The sequence below is a fragment of the Ascaphus truei genome, chromosome 7 (genome assembly GCF_040206685.1).
Source record: "Ascaphus truei isolate aAscTru1 chromosome 7, aAscTru1.hap1, whole genome shotgun sequence".
In the NCBI taxonomy this organism is placed as follows: domain Eukaryota; kingdom Metazoa; phylum Chordata; class Amphibia; order Anura; family Ascaphidae; genus Ascaphus; species Ascaphus truei.
In genome coordinates, this window is record NC_134489.1 from 56,245,461 (window position 1) to 56,257,471 (window position 12,011).

General features: G+C 39.2%; 1 protein-coding gene across 1 annotated transcript; it reads left to right on the plus strand.

Annotated features, from left to right (window-relative positions):
• Window positions 1-319: 319 nt before the first annotated feature.
• LOC142499335 (gamma-crystallin M2-like) lies at window positions 320-5,527 on the plus strand. The gene is made up of 3 exons (XM_075608509.1): window positions 320-466; window positions 3,798-4,040; window positions 4,967-5,527. Exons 1-3 carry the CDS (start codon window positions 458-460, stop codon window positions 5,240-5,242), a joined length of 528 nt encoding a protein of 175 aa, XP_075464624.1. The 5' UTR covers window positions 320-457; the 3' UTR covers window positions 5,243-5,527.
• Window positions 5,528-12,011: the final 6,484 nt, after the last annotated feature.

A 12,011-nucleotide genomic window follows, 5' to 3' on the forward strand; every position in this document is an offset into this window, starting at 1 on the left:
TCCGTTTAGTGTATCTATGACATATGCCACATCCTTGCACGTCCAAAACGTCATTTTTTATTTCATTTTAAGTTTTCTATCTCTCTTTCTCTCTCTCTATTTCATACTTTTACACTCTACATTTCCCATTTCATCATTATCTGTCTGACCAGAGAATTTGCTGACCAGACCTTTCATCCCAATGGATGGATTAAGCAACCTCAAGAATAGAACAGCATAATCAGCAAATAACATAGCCCTTAGCCACATGACTGATTAATGAAAGGATGCACAAAAAAAAATGAGTGCTGCATGTCTGCATTCGTTAATCTGATGCCCCAAATAAAAAATTAAAATCCCCTGATCGAAATGACAATGCAATATGCAGAGTGTGGGGTTTTCTAGCATGAGTATTTAAAGAGCATCAAATTATTTTTCCAGTTGCTACGGGCGTGTTCATCATTCTATTGCTTGCAGGATGGGGAAGGTAACATATTGTCACTTTACTTTATAATTGTATATTATTATTATTATTATTATTTCATTAATAATAATATTACTATTTTAGTTCCAACATGTTTTACAGTAGAAGCATAGACAGGTTTAAAATACAAAGAATTACAGTTACAGTCAGAGACAGGAGCACTCTGCTTATGTGCAATTTATTCCTAAACGTAAATAATTTTAAGACTCGTAACAAATGTTTTTTACATCAATTATTACACCAAATAATAACAATAAAACCTGCTGGTGAATTTCACCGTAAAAATTATGATCAGGATTAAATAGGCAAAGTAACGGTAATTTGCAGGAAAAAACTGAACATCTTGGGTTCACTGCATCTTTACAGCAACATCTGCGGTGTACAGTATGTGCATCACAAACTCCTGCAGGTCTTACAATATGTGGTGTACTTCTCCCCGCCTAACATTCTGCATCAAGATGGTGCAGTCTCAAAGCAAACTTTTCTTTGCAGTGACAGAAAGGAGTTTATTCATTACTGTCTCCTGTTTGTAAAACTGCTACAGAAAATGGTGTGAAAAACAGCACCAGGTTTATGAAAGAAAACCAAATCTGCTACAAGTTTTGCAGCTGGGAGACTTTGAATTATAATTCTATAGGTTCACATATGTTAGAGGAAGCTTTAAAAACTCATTTTTTTTTTAAGGAGCCTGCAGTATGCACTAATATTCTGTATGACTCCATATTTTAATCGCCTTTTAGTTAATCACAAAACCATTGTTCAAATCTCCCGTACCCATCGGTCGAAGATGCTACCTAAGTCTGCTATCTTTAATCTCTGCACCTATGACAGAAAACGAATTAAGACAATTTAAGCAGTACAACATGGGAAAAAATGATTTGTTTGTTTATTGTCTGTGGGACAGAGCTCGCATGGTTCTGTGTGCTGAAGTTATTCTTCTCTACTGGTCTACACATGAATAGAGATACCTAGTATCATCGTTTAATGGAGTATATGTGTATCGGTTTAATTTTATGCCACAATGTTGTACAGCTCAACCCCCTTATAACGCTGTGCTTTGGGTCCAAAGAATCACATCGCGCTATAAGCGGGTCGTGTTAGAAATAATGCACAATTGTATGTATTGTACAATAAAGTTGTTAAGATACCAATAATCGTGTTCTAAAGTATTCATAACTCCGAAAATTGGGAGCCACGCTTGGATCGCGTTATAAGCGGATTCGCACTGTAACAGATCGCATTATAACGGGGTGGAGCTGTACACAGTACTATACAAAATTACACTCAGAAAAATGTCATTTCAAACAATGAGGATAAGAGCACAAAGCAACGGACAACATTAGGAAAAGGAGCCCCTGTCCTGAAGAGCTTACAATGTAAGTGGTACATTGGGAGACTTACAAGTCAGGGAGGTCAAGTGCATCTGAGTCAATGTTGTAGGGATAGATAATGTAATGAGGCTTCTTTTAAGAGGTGCATTTTCAGTTCGGCCTTAAAAATGAAAAGAGAAGGTGCTTGACCAATATTGAGTGGAGGAGAGTTCCATTTATAGGGAGAGGTGAGCGTAAAATAGTTTAAGAAGTGAGAGGGCGGTAGAGGTAAAATGGTGCCAAGATGACATTTCTGGGCTAGATCCACAGAGCTGCGTGAAATCAGGGCAAATAACGTGATGTTGCCTAATTAGATAGAGGATGCCTAGCATTAGCTTCAAATAACATGGTCTCAAGCCTCTCTTACCCAAAGGTAGCATTACTTCCATTCAGGCCCCGAATAGGTATTTCATTAAAGAACAGGAGACAGGAGAGGAAAAGAACCCTGTAAATAACAATATGATAGTTAAATCATACCTATCTGTGGTCTTACACTTATCCAGACCGTGTAAAAGACCTATTTCAGGGCCTGGATGTGAGTAACGCCACCTTTAGCTATGATATAACCAATGTAACATAAAACATAAAGAGGTCCCTGTCAGCACTTACCGACACGTTAACCGAAGTTAACACCTCGTTAACACACTAATGGAGCTCTATGGATCTACCTCTTTGGGTCGAGCGTAAGAGGCGAGTAGGGGTGTAACGAGAGATCATTGTTGAGATATATGGAGGTGCAGAGATCCTTAAAGTAAAAGAGGAGAACGCTGCAGTTTATACAGAGTTTATTAGGAAGTCAGCTGGGAGTTTTCAGGAGCTCCGAGACGCAGATACGAGTCTAGTAGAAGCAGCAGCATTTGGTAAAGATTATATGGGCGAGAGGAAGAGCAGGTAAAAATCTCCTTTTGTATCAATACTTCTGTGAAAAATAAAATCTGTAGATTTCAGAATTAAATAATAAAAAGACTGAATGGGACTGCACCTTTAACATTAAAAATAAGGGCATGATAGATAACGAACAATCATCTATACAGAGACGTAATGCCAGCTCTTAGTAAGTCACTTTACTATATCTCCACATGCCTCAAGTACCTACCTATTGTATCTTCTTTAATAGAGATGGGCACATTTTCTATTGCGGATTTGGATCCGTCTCGGATCGGCCGGTTCCTTTGCTCCGCGGATTTCTGCAGATCCGTCTCAAAAAGGGTGATCTGCCTTTTTTAGTATTTTTTTCTATCACTGATAATCCAGATGGCGGATTAATAATCCATGATTCGATTTTTAACAATTCGAATCCGCGGATTGGGTACATAAAAATGCATCCAGATTGTATCCAATGCCGTTTTTGGATTAATCCGTACGGATTGAAACTGAATCAATCTGTCAATGGATGTTACACTGCGGAACAAAATTTGAATGGACAGGCCAGGAAATTCCAGGGAATTGATTTTGCAGCCAATCCCTACTCTTTAAGTATATACAAGTAGTGGTTCACTATGCCAGCATACATGTAAACACATACTGTAAGATATCACTATACATATTCTGTACATTTGAATTAGGGGACTATATATTATTTGATATAGGACTGACTGCGTACACAGTGCTGTACATAGAATTTATCTCAGGTAGAGTTTACAATCTGAGACCCAGGGCTAGAAAGCAACTCACACACAGGTCCAATGAGCGAACCCTGAGATTTGACCCAAGAACCCCTTCTTCAAAACCAGTGTCATTGTTTTCAGAGTCAGTGCCTTTACTCACTGAGCCGCTCCTTCAGTCGTACACACCTGTAAGTAGCAGGTGGCACTATAGCTTTGCCCTGGTGGTTAATAAACCCAATAAAGATGTGTAACCACTGATTTATAGCAGTATTAAAATTGTTGTGCTATATAATGATACTATTTTGGTTTTACACATTTTATATGGTTTCTAAAACTAAGCTTGTAACTATTTTCTAGATCGTCTTCTACGAGGACAGGAACTTCCAGGGCCGCTCATATGAGTGCAGCTCTGACTCCTCTGATCTGCACTCACACGTTGACCAGTGCAACTCAATCCGCGTTGAGAATGGCTGCTGGATGATTTACGAGTGCCCCAATTACATGGGATATCAGTACTACCTGAAGAAAGGTGACTATCATGATTACCAAAGATGGATGGGCTTCAATGACTGTGTCAGGTCCTGCCGCATGATCCAGCCAGTAAGTGCTGCCGAGAATCTTTCTTGTACCTTTGTGCTAAATTTATTTGTACAACTGAAAACAGAGAATACACTACAAAAATACTGTAGCATAAAGAGCTACAAGAGCATAAAAAAGAACCATCCCAAAGATCTGTAAAAAGATGAGATCAAACAAACCTCTTAAAGAACAAAACTGTTTTTAGATGTCTGTTGTGGTTAAAAGCTTTGAACATTATTGCAGTAGACTTAGCATGGCTGTTATGTTAAAATCTAACTTAAGTTGGCTTTCATAAAAGATGAATGATTGCTTTGTCCAAGAGCTTGACAACATTGGTGGTTAGACATAAGTAATTATTTAGAAGACCCAAATATACCTTCTGTTTGACCAGCTGGTTACATTATACACCTATTCTTATTCATCAGGAAAAGAGTTTACACGCAACAATTTTATAGTGATACAAGTCGCACACATGGCAATAGAATTCTGCTGAAGTTAAAAGTATTACTTAGTAATATTATTTGTTATTATTTAGCAATAATAGTAACTGATCTCTATGAACACGTCACGCATACGAAGAAGTTCTGAAACATTTCTTGGGCATTTGAACCATAGGCCATACTAAATATACTGCAATGCTGATTCCCTATGCTGGAGAAGATTTTAGTCGTATTCGTTTGAATAGAGCTGATCTCTTCCCCAGCACAGGGGAGTGACTTCCCAGCATAATAAATAAGGGCCATAGACCTTATAATGTACATCATTTACAGATGTGATATGACGCGTTGGCCTCTAGATATTAAAGTGTTGAAATGTCATGTGATTTGTTTGGATACCATTGTGTGGAAGGGCACAAGTCACATTAATACCCTGGGAAATGGTGCATTGAAAAATGTAGGTTCTGTGAATTAGGTAATTGTTCTCCATTGTTTTATTTCTTCTTACAGCACCGAGGTTCCCAGCAGATAAAGGTATATGAGAAGGAGGACTTCAAAGGCCAGGTGATGGAATTCTCAGACGACTGTTCCAATGTCCACGAACAATTCAAATACAATGATATCCACTCCTGCAATGTTGTTCAAGGTAGCTGGATCTTCTACGAGGAGCCCAACTACAAAGGAAGGCAGTATTTCCTGAAACCCGGCGAGTACAAGAGGTTCTCCGAATGGGGAGCTGTGAATGGCAAGGTTGGCTCATTCAGGCCCATCATGGATAACTATTAGATAACATATCAATGAATGCTGAAATATAACTATTATTTTAATCCTATTTCATGCATCCCATACATCTCTATTATTTAGCTCGTTACAGTATAGAGGTAATTTATAAAAGGTCTCCAAGCTGCAAAACCCAGGGCAATAATGGTGCTGAAATTAGCTCCAAATTAATCAGAGGAAAACATGGCAATGATTTGAATAGGATTTTTGTGCTTTGAGAAATATGGTGCTTCAGCATTGATATTTTAGTAAATTCATCTCAAATAAATAAATTCAAAATGTGTTCACTTACTGGAGTCTATGCAGCAAATTATTATATTATCTTATTGGTTAAACAATGGCTCAGTTCTTCACCAGATCTTTATCAGGGCAATACTTCTGTATTATGAATATGAAAGGTCAGATAACATGTCTGGCATTAGACAGTGAGGGTATCCTCAGTTTGATATAACTATTCGTTATGAGTTGGAGTAAGCCTGTATCAATGCTAAGAGATTAAATGAGACATACATTTCACTGTAGCTTTACAACACACCCTCCGAAGACAGAGCCATAAATATTGTCTTGTCTTTATTCTTCAGATCTACCACTAGAGGGAGCTAATATGCTACAAATCACATGTAGATGGTTACAAACTGCATTCGTGTCCATGCATTCATTCCCACTTACAAAACATATGCTAAAGCTCATTCATTGTATAATCAATGTTTCCACCTTTCTACAAAAGTAGGTGTTGAAGTCCTTGTCAAAAAAGTCTCCTTTGCTATTTCTGTTCTCAGCCCCATTCCCCTCTCATTACCACTCATGATTCCTGCAGATTAAACAGATGTGAGTCTCACTGATTTGCCATCAGCCTCACAGATCTTTAGTATCAGTGGTCTTATGGGGTCTTATCACGGGTCTATGTATCAAGAAAGTGAGATTTGCTTACGCATTTGCATCAAAGGTTATATTTTTTTTTCCATTTTGAAAAGCGTCATATTTGTTAAGTGTAATTCTACTACATTTGGCGCATGCTGTGCTAGTATTCTGTGATAAAAAAATATATACACTTATGCCACCTTTGAGGTGACGGGGAAAAAACAATCAGAAAACCTTCAAGAAAAGTAACGCAAGTCGCATATTTCTTAATACATAGATCTGGGCCAATGTGCAAATATAGCTCTGAGGTGACTCCTCCCACTTGTTCCATACAGTAAATCATCTCGTGGATAGATAGACACATACCCGAAACTAATACTATAATTATTATGGGGGGTTTTTTAGAGAGACTTACGTTGACATAAAGACTTTGCCTATATTTGTGCTTTGATACGTATCGCCCATACACTTCAATGCAGCCTGACTAATAAAAATCATTTTTTTTTCTCCCAAAAAATGCTCTGATGTGGTCCCAAACCCTAAAATCTTGCTAGTTTTAGTCCTTGGAGGTTGACCTGTCTGAAGACTGTGCAGGCCAGATTTTCAAAAAAAAATCTTTCATTACCACTTACTTAGCTAATGAACCCAGCTATAATTATCACTAAGGCAGCAAAGTCCCACTCTGAATCAACAGGGAAGATTCAGCACTCGCAGAGTTAATTTGGACTACGTTTGTGGTGGAACTCAGGGAAATTGAGATCTGCCACCTATTTTTATAGTCAAAAGGTAACTCTGTATAGTGATTACAACATTATTAGAAATGGAGCGGGATAATATAACTGTGAGGAGAGTAACGCTTTTTATATTGCATTTACTTATTTAAAGCTGAATTATGTATTGTAGCTTAGATCTAACGGTGTTTCCCCCACCCAATGGCAGATAGGGGCCATTACAGGGTGTATGGTGCATATATATTTAAAAACAGAGACATAACATAAAACACAGACAAAGCTCAGTGCACATCCAGAAAAACTTATATACGGTACAGTGCCTAAATATACATGTATAAATAACTAATAAATAAAATGGTCTTTTAGTTTAACATTTTGGCCAAATTGTTGTAAGCCCTTGAGCCAACTGCACGGCAGACCACGTTTCAAGGGTCCCTACACTCATATAGATTCTTAATAACCTGTGCATTGCCAGGAAGAATGATTTAGAATAAATCTGTCAATATTAGTTGCAAAAGTTCTAAGTCTGATTGAAGCTTTTATTAACCTGTACATTACCAGGAAAAGCACTCTGTATTAGATTTGTCACAATCACACTGCATGCAGGCAAGTTCCCCTGATAGTGGGAGATGCCATGGAGTGAGCTTTTAACTATTTAAATGTGTGAGGGAGTGAGCTTAAATTAGATAGGAGGTTGCCACCCTCCAATCAGCCAAGACTAGCTGAACAAGAATTATAAAACATACAGAACACCTACAAGCTCATATTAAACCCCCAAAAATACCCACAACATATATATAAGCATATAAGTTTCACAGAGGAGTGCTACTGAGCATGGCAATATATATATATTTAAAACCAGAGACATAACATAAAACACAGACAGAGCTCAGTGCACATCCAGAAAAACTTATATACGGTACAGTGCCTAAATATACATGTATAAATAACTAATAAATAAAATGGTCTTTTAGTTTAACATTTTGGCCAAATTGTTGTAAGCCCTTGGCTCAAGGGCTTACAACAATTTGGCCAAAATGTTAAACTAAAAGACCATTTTATTTATTAGTTATTTATACATGTATATTTAGGCACTGTACCGTATGTAAGTTTTTCTGGATGTGCACTGAGCTTTGTCTGTGTTTTATGTTATGTCTCTGGTTTTAAATATATATATTGCCATGCTCAGTAGAACTCCTCTGTGAAACTTATATGCTTATATATGTTGTGGGTATTTTTGGGGGTTCAATATGAGCTTGTAGGTGTTCTGTATGTATGGTGCATATACCTGCTGGCAACAGAAGGGCTGAGTCGTCCGCCGATGGTAGTGGGGACAAAGGAACAGGCTTCTGGAGTTTATACCCCACATATCTCCTTAGCAGTGCAGCGCTTCCATCTGCCGTAGGCTCCAGGAACTGAAGGTGATCTCCCACGGTAGAATTTATTATTACCTCTCCCTCCAGTAAGGTCATGCACCAGACAGGAGATATATTGCAAAACAGGAATGGGTTTATTACTAGTCTTCTACTGGATAGAGTCTGTTAGATCAGCTATCACGGAAGATGGTCCCTGGACTGTCACTACAGGCCAAGGGCACCCGCAGCTGTCCTAGCTCTTCCCCACCTCCCTAGCGGAGGCAGCGGTATGGTCCCCACCCACTCTCCCCCGAAGGGAAAAGCACATGGGAAGGCCACAATCTCAGGCTCCCAGTTGTGTGGCCTACCTTCCTCAGAGGGAAGGAACAACTAACTAAGTACAGCCAGAAGGCGGGCACCCCGTTGTCCCAGCTACAGCAGGATGTACCATCCCCTGCTGTCACTCAAGTGCAGTACCAAAGGTGAGGGGGGAAACCCAATACCAACTACTGGCAACCTGATAGTACCAGGGTTTACTGTCAGCCCAATGGGCAGGATAGTAGTCAGGGGGTACGGACTGCTGGGATATGAATTATTTCTCCTTTGCTTACAGTTCTGGCACCTTTTCCTTACAATAACACCACTAGGCTCAATATATTTAACCCAGATGGGATCGGAACGGCATGAAAAGATCTTGCACATATGGACATGTTCCAAAGGGATCTCAGTATTACAGGTATAATCAGAGCTACTGTTTTTAATAAGAAATCTGACCCGGGGGTGCTCTCTTTCAGCCCAAGACCCCCACTGGACCTCCTCCTTTGGTAAAACAGACCCGTTTAATTTGTTTTTGCAACTTCCTTGCCAGCAAGCCAGTCATTAACCCCTTTAGGGCAACAGTGGCTTGCAACGCATTGCCAAGCACTGAAGGGGTTAAGAAGCCACCTTTAGATCATTCAGGGAGAATAGATAGAAGTTAGAACTTGGAAAGAGAAGAAACCCAATTAATAGCACTCAATCTCCCAGTCTGAATGATAATTGGTATAATTAAAAAATATATATATTATTCACAAGCAATAAAATATAGGGCTTTAAAATGACCTATACAGACGCACAAATGATCCAGTGATGAGTGTCAAAGTAAACACTCCAGATCCTATGTTGTTAGGGACAGGTAATAGTAGTATATTGCAATGGTCCCTAAAATTGATCCTTCAAAAAAAGGAGTCCATATAATGAAAATGGTAGGGTAGAGAGTAAGTAGTATGTTGGTAACCACCTAGTTAATATGTAAGCATTGCACCAGAAGAGGAATCACCAGGTATTTGACACAGTGATTACTTGTAATTAGAGTCAGAGGTGTGAGCACTGAACTCGCAGTCTAGTTCATTTGTATTTACAGGATGCAGATGTAGCTAATTAAGCAGGAATCCATTATCAAGTGAAGGAGACCACAACTGTGTGACAGAGAAATGTAAACACACTAGCTATAAAAAGACACACTGTGTCTCTGTGGTCTAAGGTAGATGCTATAAACTAGGTGGTGAATAGCAGGCACTGAAAGTAGGTACTATAGAATATATATATATATATATATATATATATATAGCAGAAAATAGCCGTGTTAGTCCAGTTGCGATAGTGCAGAATAAATTAGTTCTTCAGTATTCGGTGATACCTTTTTTATTGGACTAACAATTTATGTCATAGGACAAGCTTTCGAGAGTTATCCTCTCTTCTTCAGGTCAAGCAATACTGATATACAAAGGAATCTATGGCTAAAACAGTGTGGAGAGAGGGGGGGGAAAAACAACAGATATTTACTGTAGATAAGGTAGGGTGTTAAGTGTTTGAAGCCAGGGGATAGTGTGAAAAAAAGGTGGGGAGGGGGAGGGATACTGGGGGGGAGAGAAAGTGTGGATAAGAATAGAGGCAAGCAGGATAATTACAAGCAATTTTGATAGGGTGTGAGAAAACCCATATTCGCATTAAGTCCTTTGGTTTTGGTGTCAAAGAGTCTTATCATTCTGAGTTTAAATGTTTTCCGTTCTTAGGTGCTTTTAAACATTCCATTGAGGATTTTGATTTTTAAATCATTTATGGAATGATCTGGTTGTGAGAAGTGATGTCCCACAGGTGAGCAGTATCTTCCTTCTTCGTGATGGAGTATAGAGTGTCTGTGCATATTCATTCTTCCTTGTAGTTTTTGGCTGGTATCTCCAATGTAGCAACCTTGGTCACATTTGTTGCACTGAATCATATACACTAAATTCCTGGATGTGCAGCTGTATGAACCTTTAACATTGAATGTTCTATGGTTGTGACTGGCTGTGGGATCCTGGCAAATATGTTTGCAGAGTTTGCAGCGTTTGTTGCTGCACGGTTTTGTGCCATTATCCATGTCTTTAAAATCGTTGTGAAGTTTTCTGCTGACTAATTTCTGTTTGAGGTTTGGTGGTTGCCGGAATGCAAGAATGGGAGGTTTGGGAAAGATTTCTTTTAATGTCGCATCCTCTGTCAGCATGGGTTGCAGATCTTTGATTATTTTTCGTATACCCTCTAGGGTAGGGTTGTATGTGGTCACTAGTGGTATGCGTGTGGTAGGTTCTTTCTGTCTGTATTGTAGCAGGTCTTCTCATGGGGCTTTTATTGCAGATGTAATAGTTTTGGCAATGGTCTTTGGTTTCTATCCCTTCTGTCTGAACGATTCGGTCAGGGTTGTGAGATGCCTGTTTCTGTCTTCAGTGTCAGAGCATATGTGGTGGTATCTAATAGCCAGGCTTATAGCCAGGCCGTGCACGTCTGACAGTGATGCCGACACGCGTTTCGCGTGCAAAACGCTTTCTCAAGACAAAAGTAAGGGAGGGGGCGTCCCATAGATGCAAAGGAGTTTAAATCGTGGCACTGCAAGTGGACTGTCATGATTTAACCCTTTATGTGTCACACACATGCGCAGGAGGGGTGACCTGAATGACTCCTTGGCTGTAAAACGGGTTACTTAGTAGCCATGTGTGACAAAAATAAATGCATTCTGAAACATCTTTGGGGCAGGGATTTCCTTTCCTATTGTCTGATTTTGCTGCACTTATTGTATTATTTTAATTCCCTGTACTGTATTCTTTGTGAAGCGCTGAGTACACTTTTGGCGCTATATAAATAAAGACATACAATACAATACAACATAAGAATACAGTACCGCACAGTACCACTACAACAATAAAGTTATCAGAAGCATCTGACAGTGTAATGGAGGTGTAAAGTGACAATAAATAATGGACTGTGGTAATAAAGTGATAAAGTAATAAAGTGTATGCATTATATGCAATTGCCCAAAGTGGTATGGAGGGCAGAGTTGAAGGAGATGATTCCCTCAGTGATGAGTGAAAGGGTAAAGTTTCAATGGAAATTACTTGCTGAAATCACAGTCCCTTAAAATACAGGAATGTGGACTGTGGGGACCGTGGTGCATGATACCAACGGTCTAAGTGGATACAGAAGTACCACTATAGTAGTAGTAATAAAATATGTGTCCAAACATGTCAAGATTAAAGAAACCCTATGTCCAGGGTGGAGAAAGAAGCCGGCGCAAAAGGCCTCTCTAGTGTGAATTAGATGAACGGAGTAAACACAAAACCTTCATTCAGACCCTTAGGTGATAAGGTTTTTAGGGTGTATATCCACTTGCCGTTCTTCTGGAGAAGTGCGACATCCCAGTCACCTCGTCTAGGGCCACTAGAGAACTGGTCTATGCCCAGAAATGTAATGGCATTAACATCGCCATTGTGGCAGTTGTTGACATGTCTCGCTAAAGGTGTGTCTACTTTGTTG

Bases quoted from the DNA above. Each gene is read 5' to 3' on its own strand.
- LOC142499335 (XM_075608509.1), top strand. The intron at 4,041-4,966 runs GTAAGTGCTGCC...TTCTTCTTACAG, and splicing joins CCTGCCGCATGATCCAGCCA to CACCGAGGTTCCCAGCAGAT.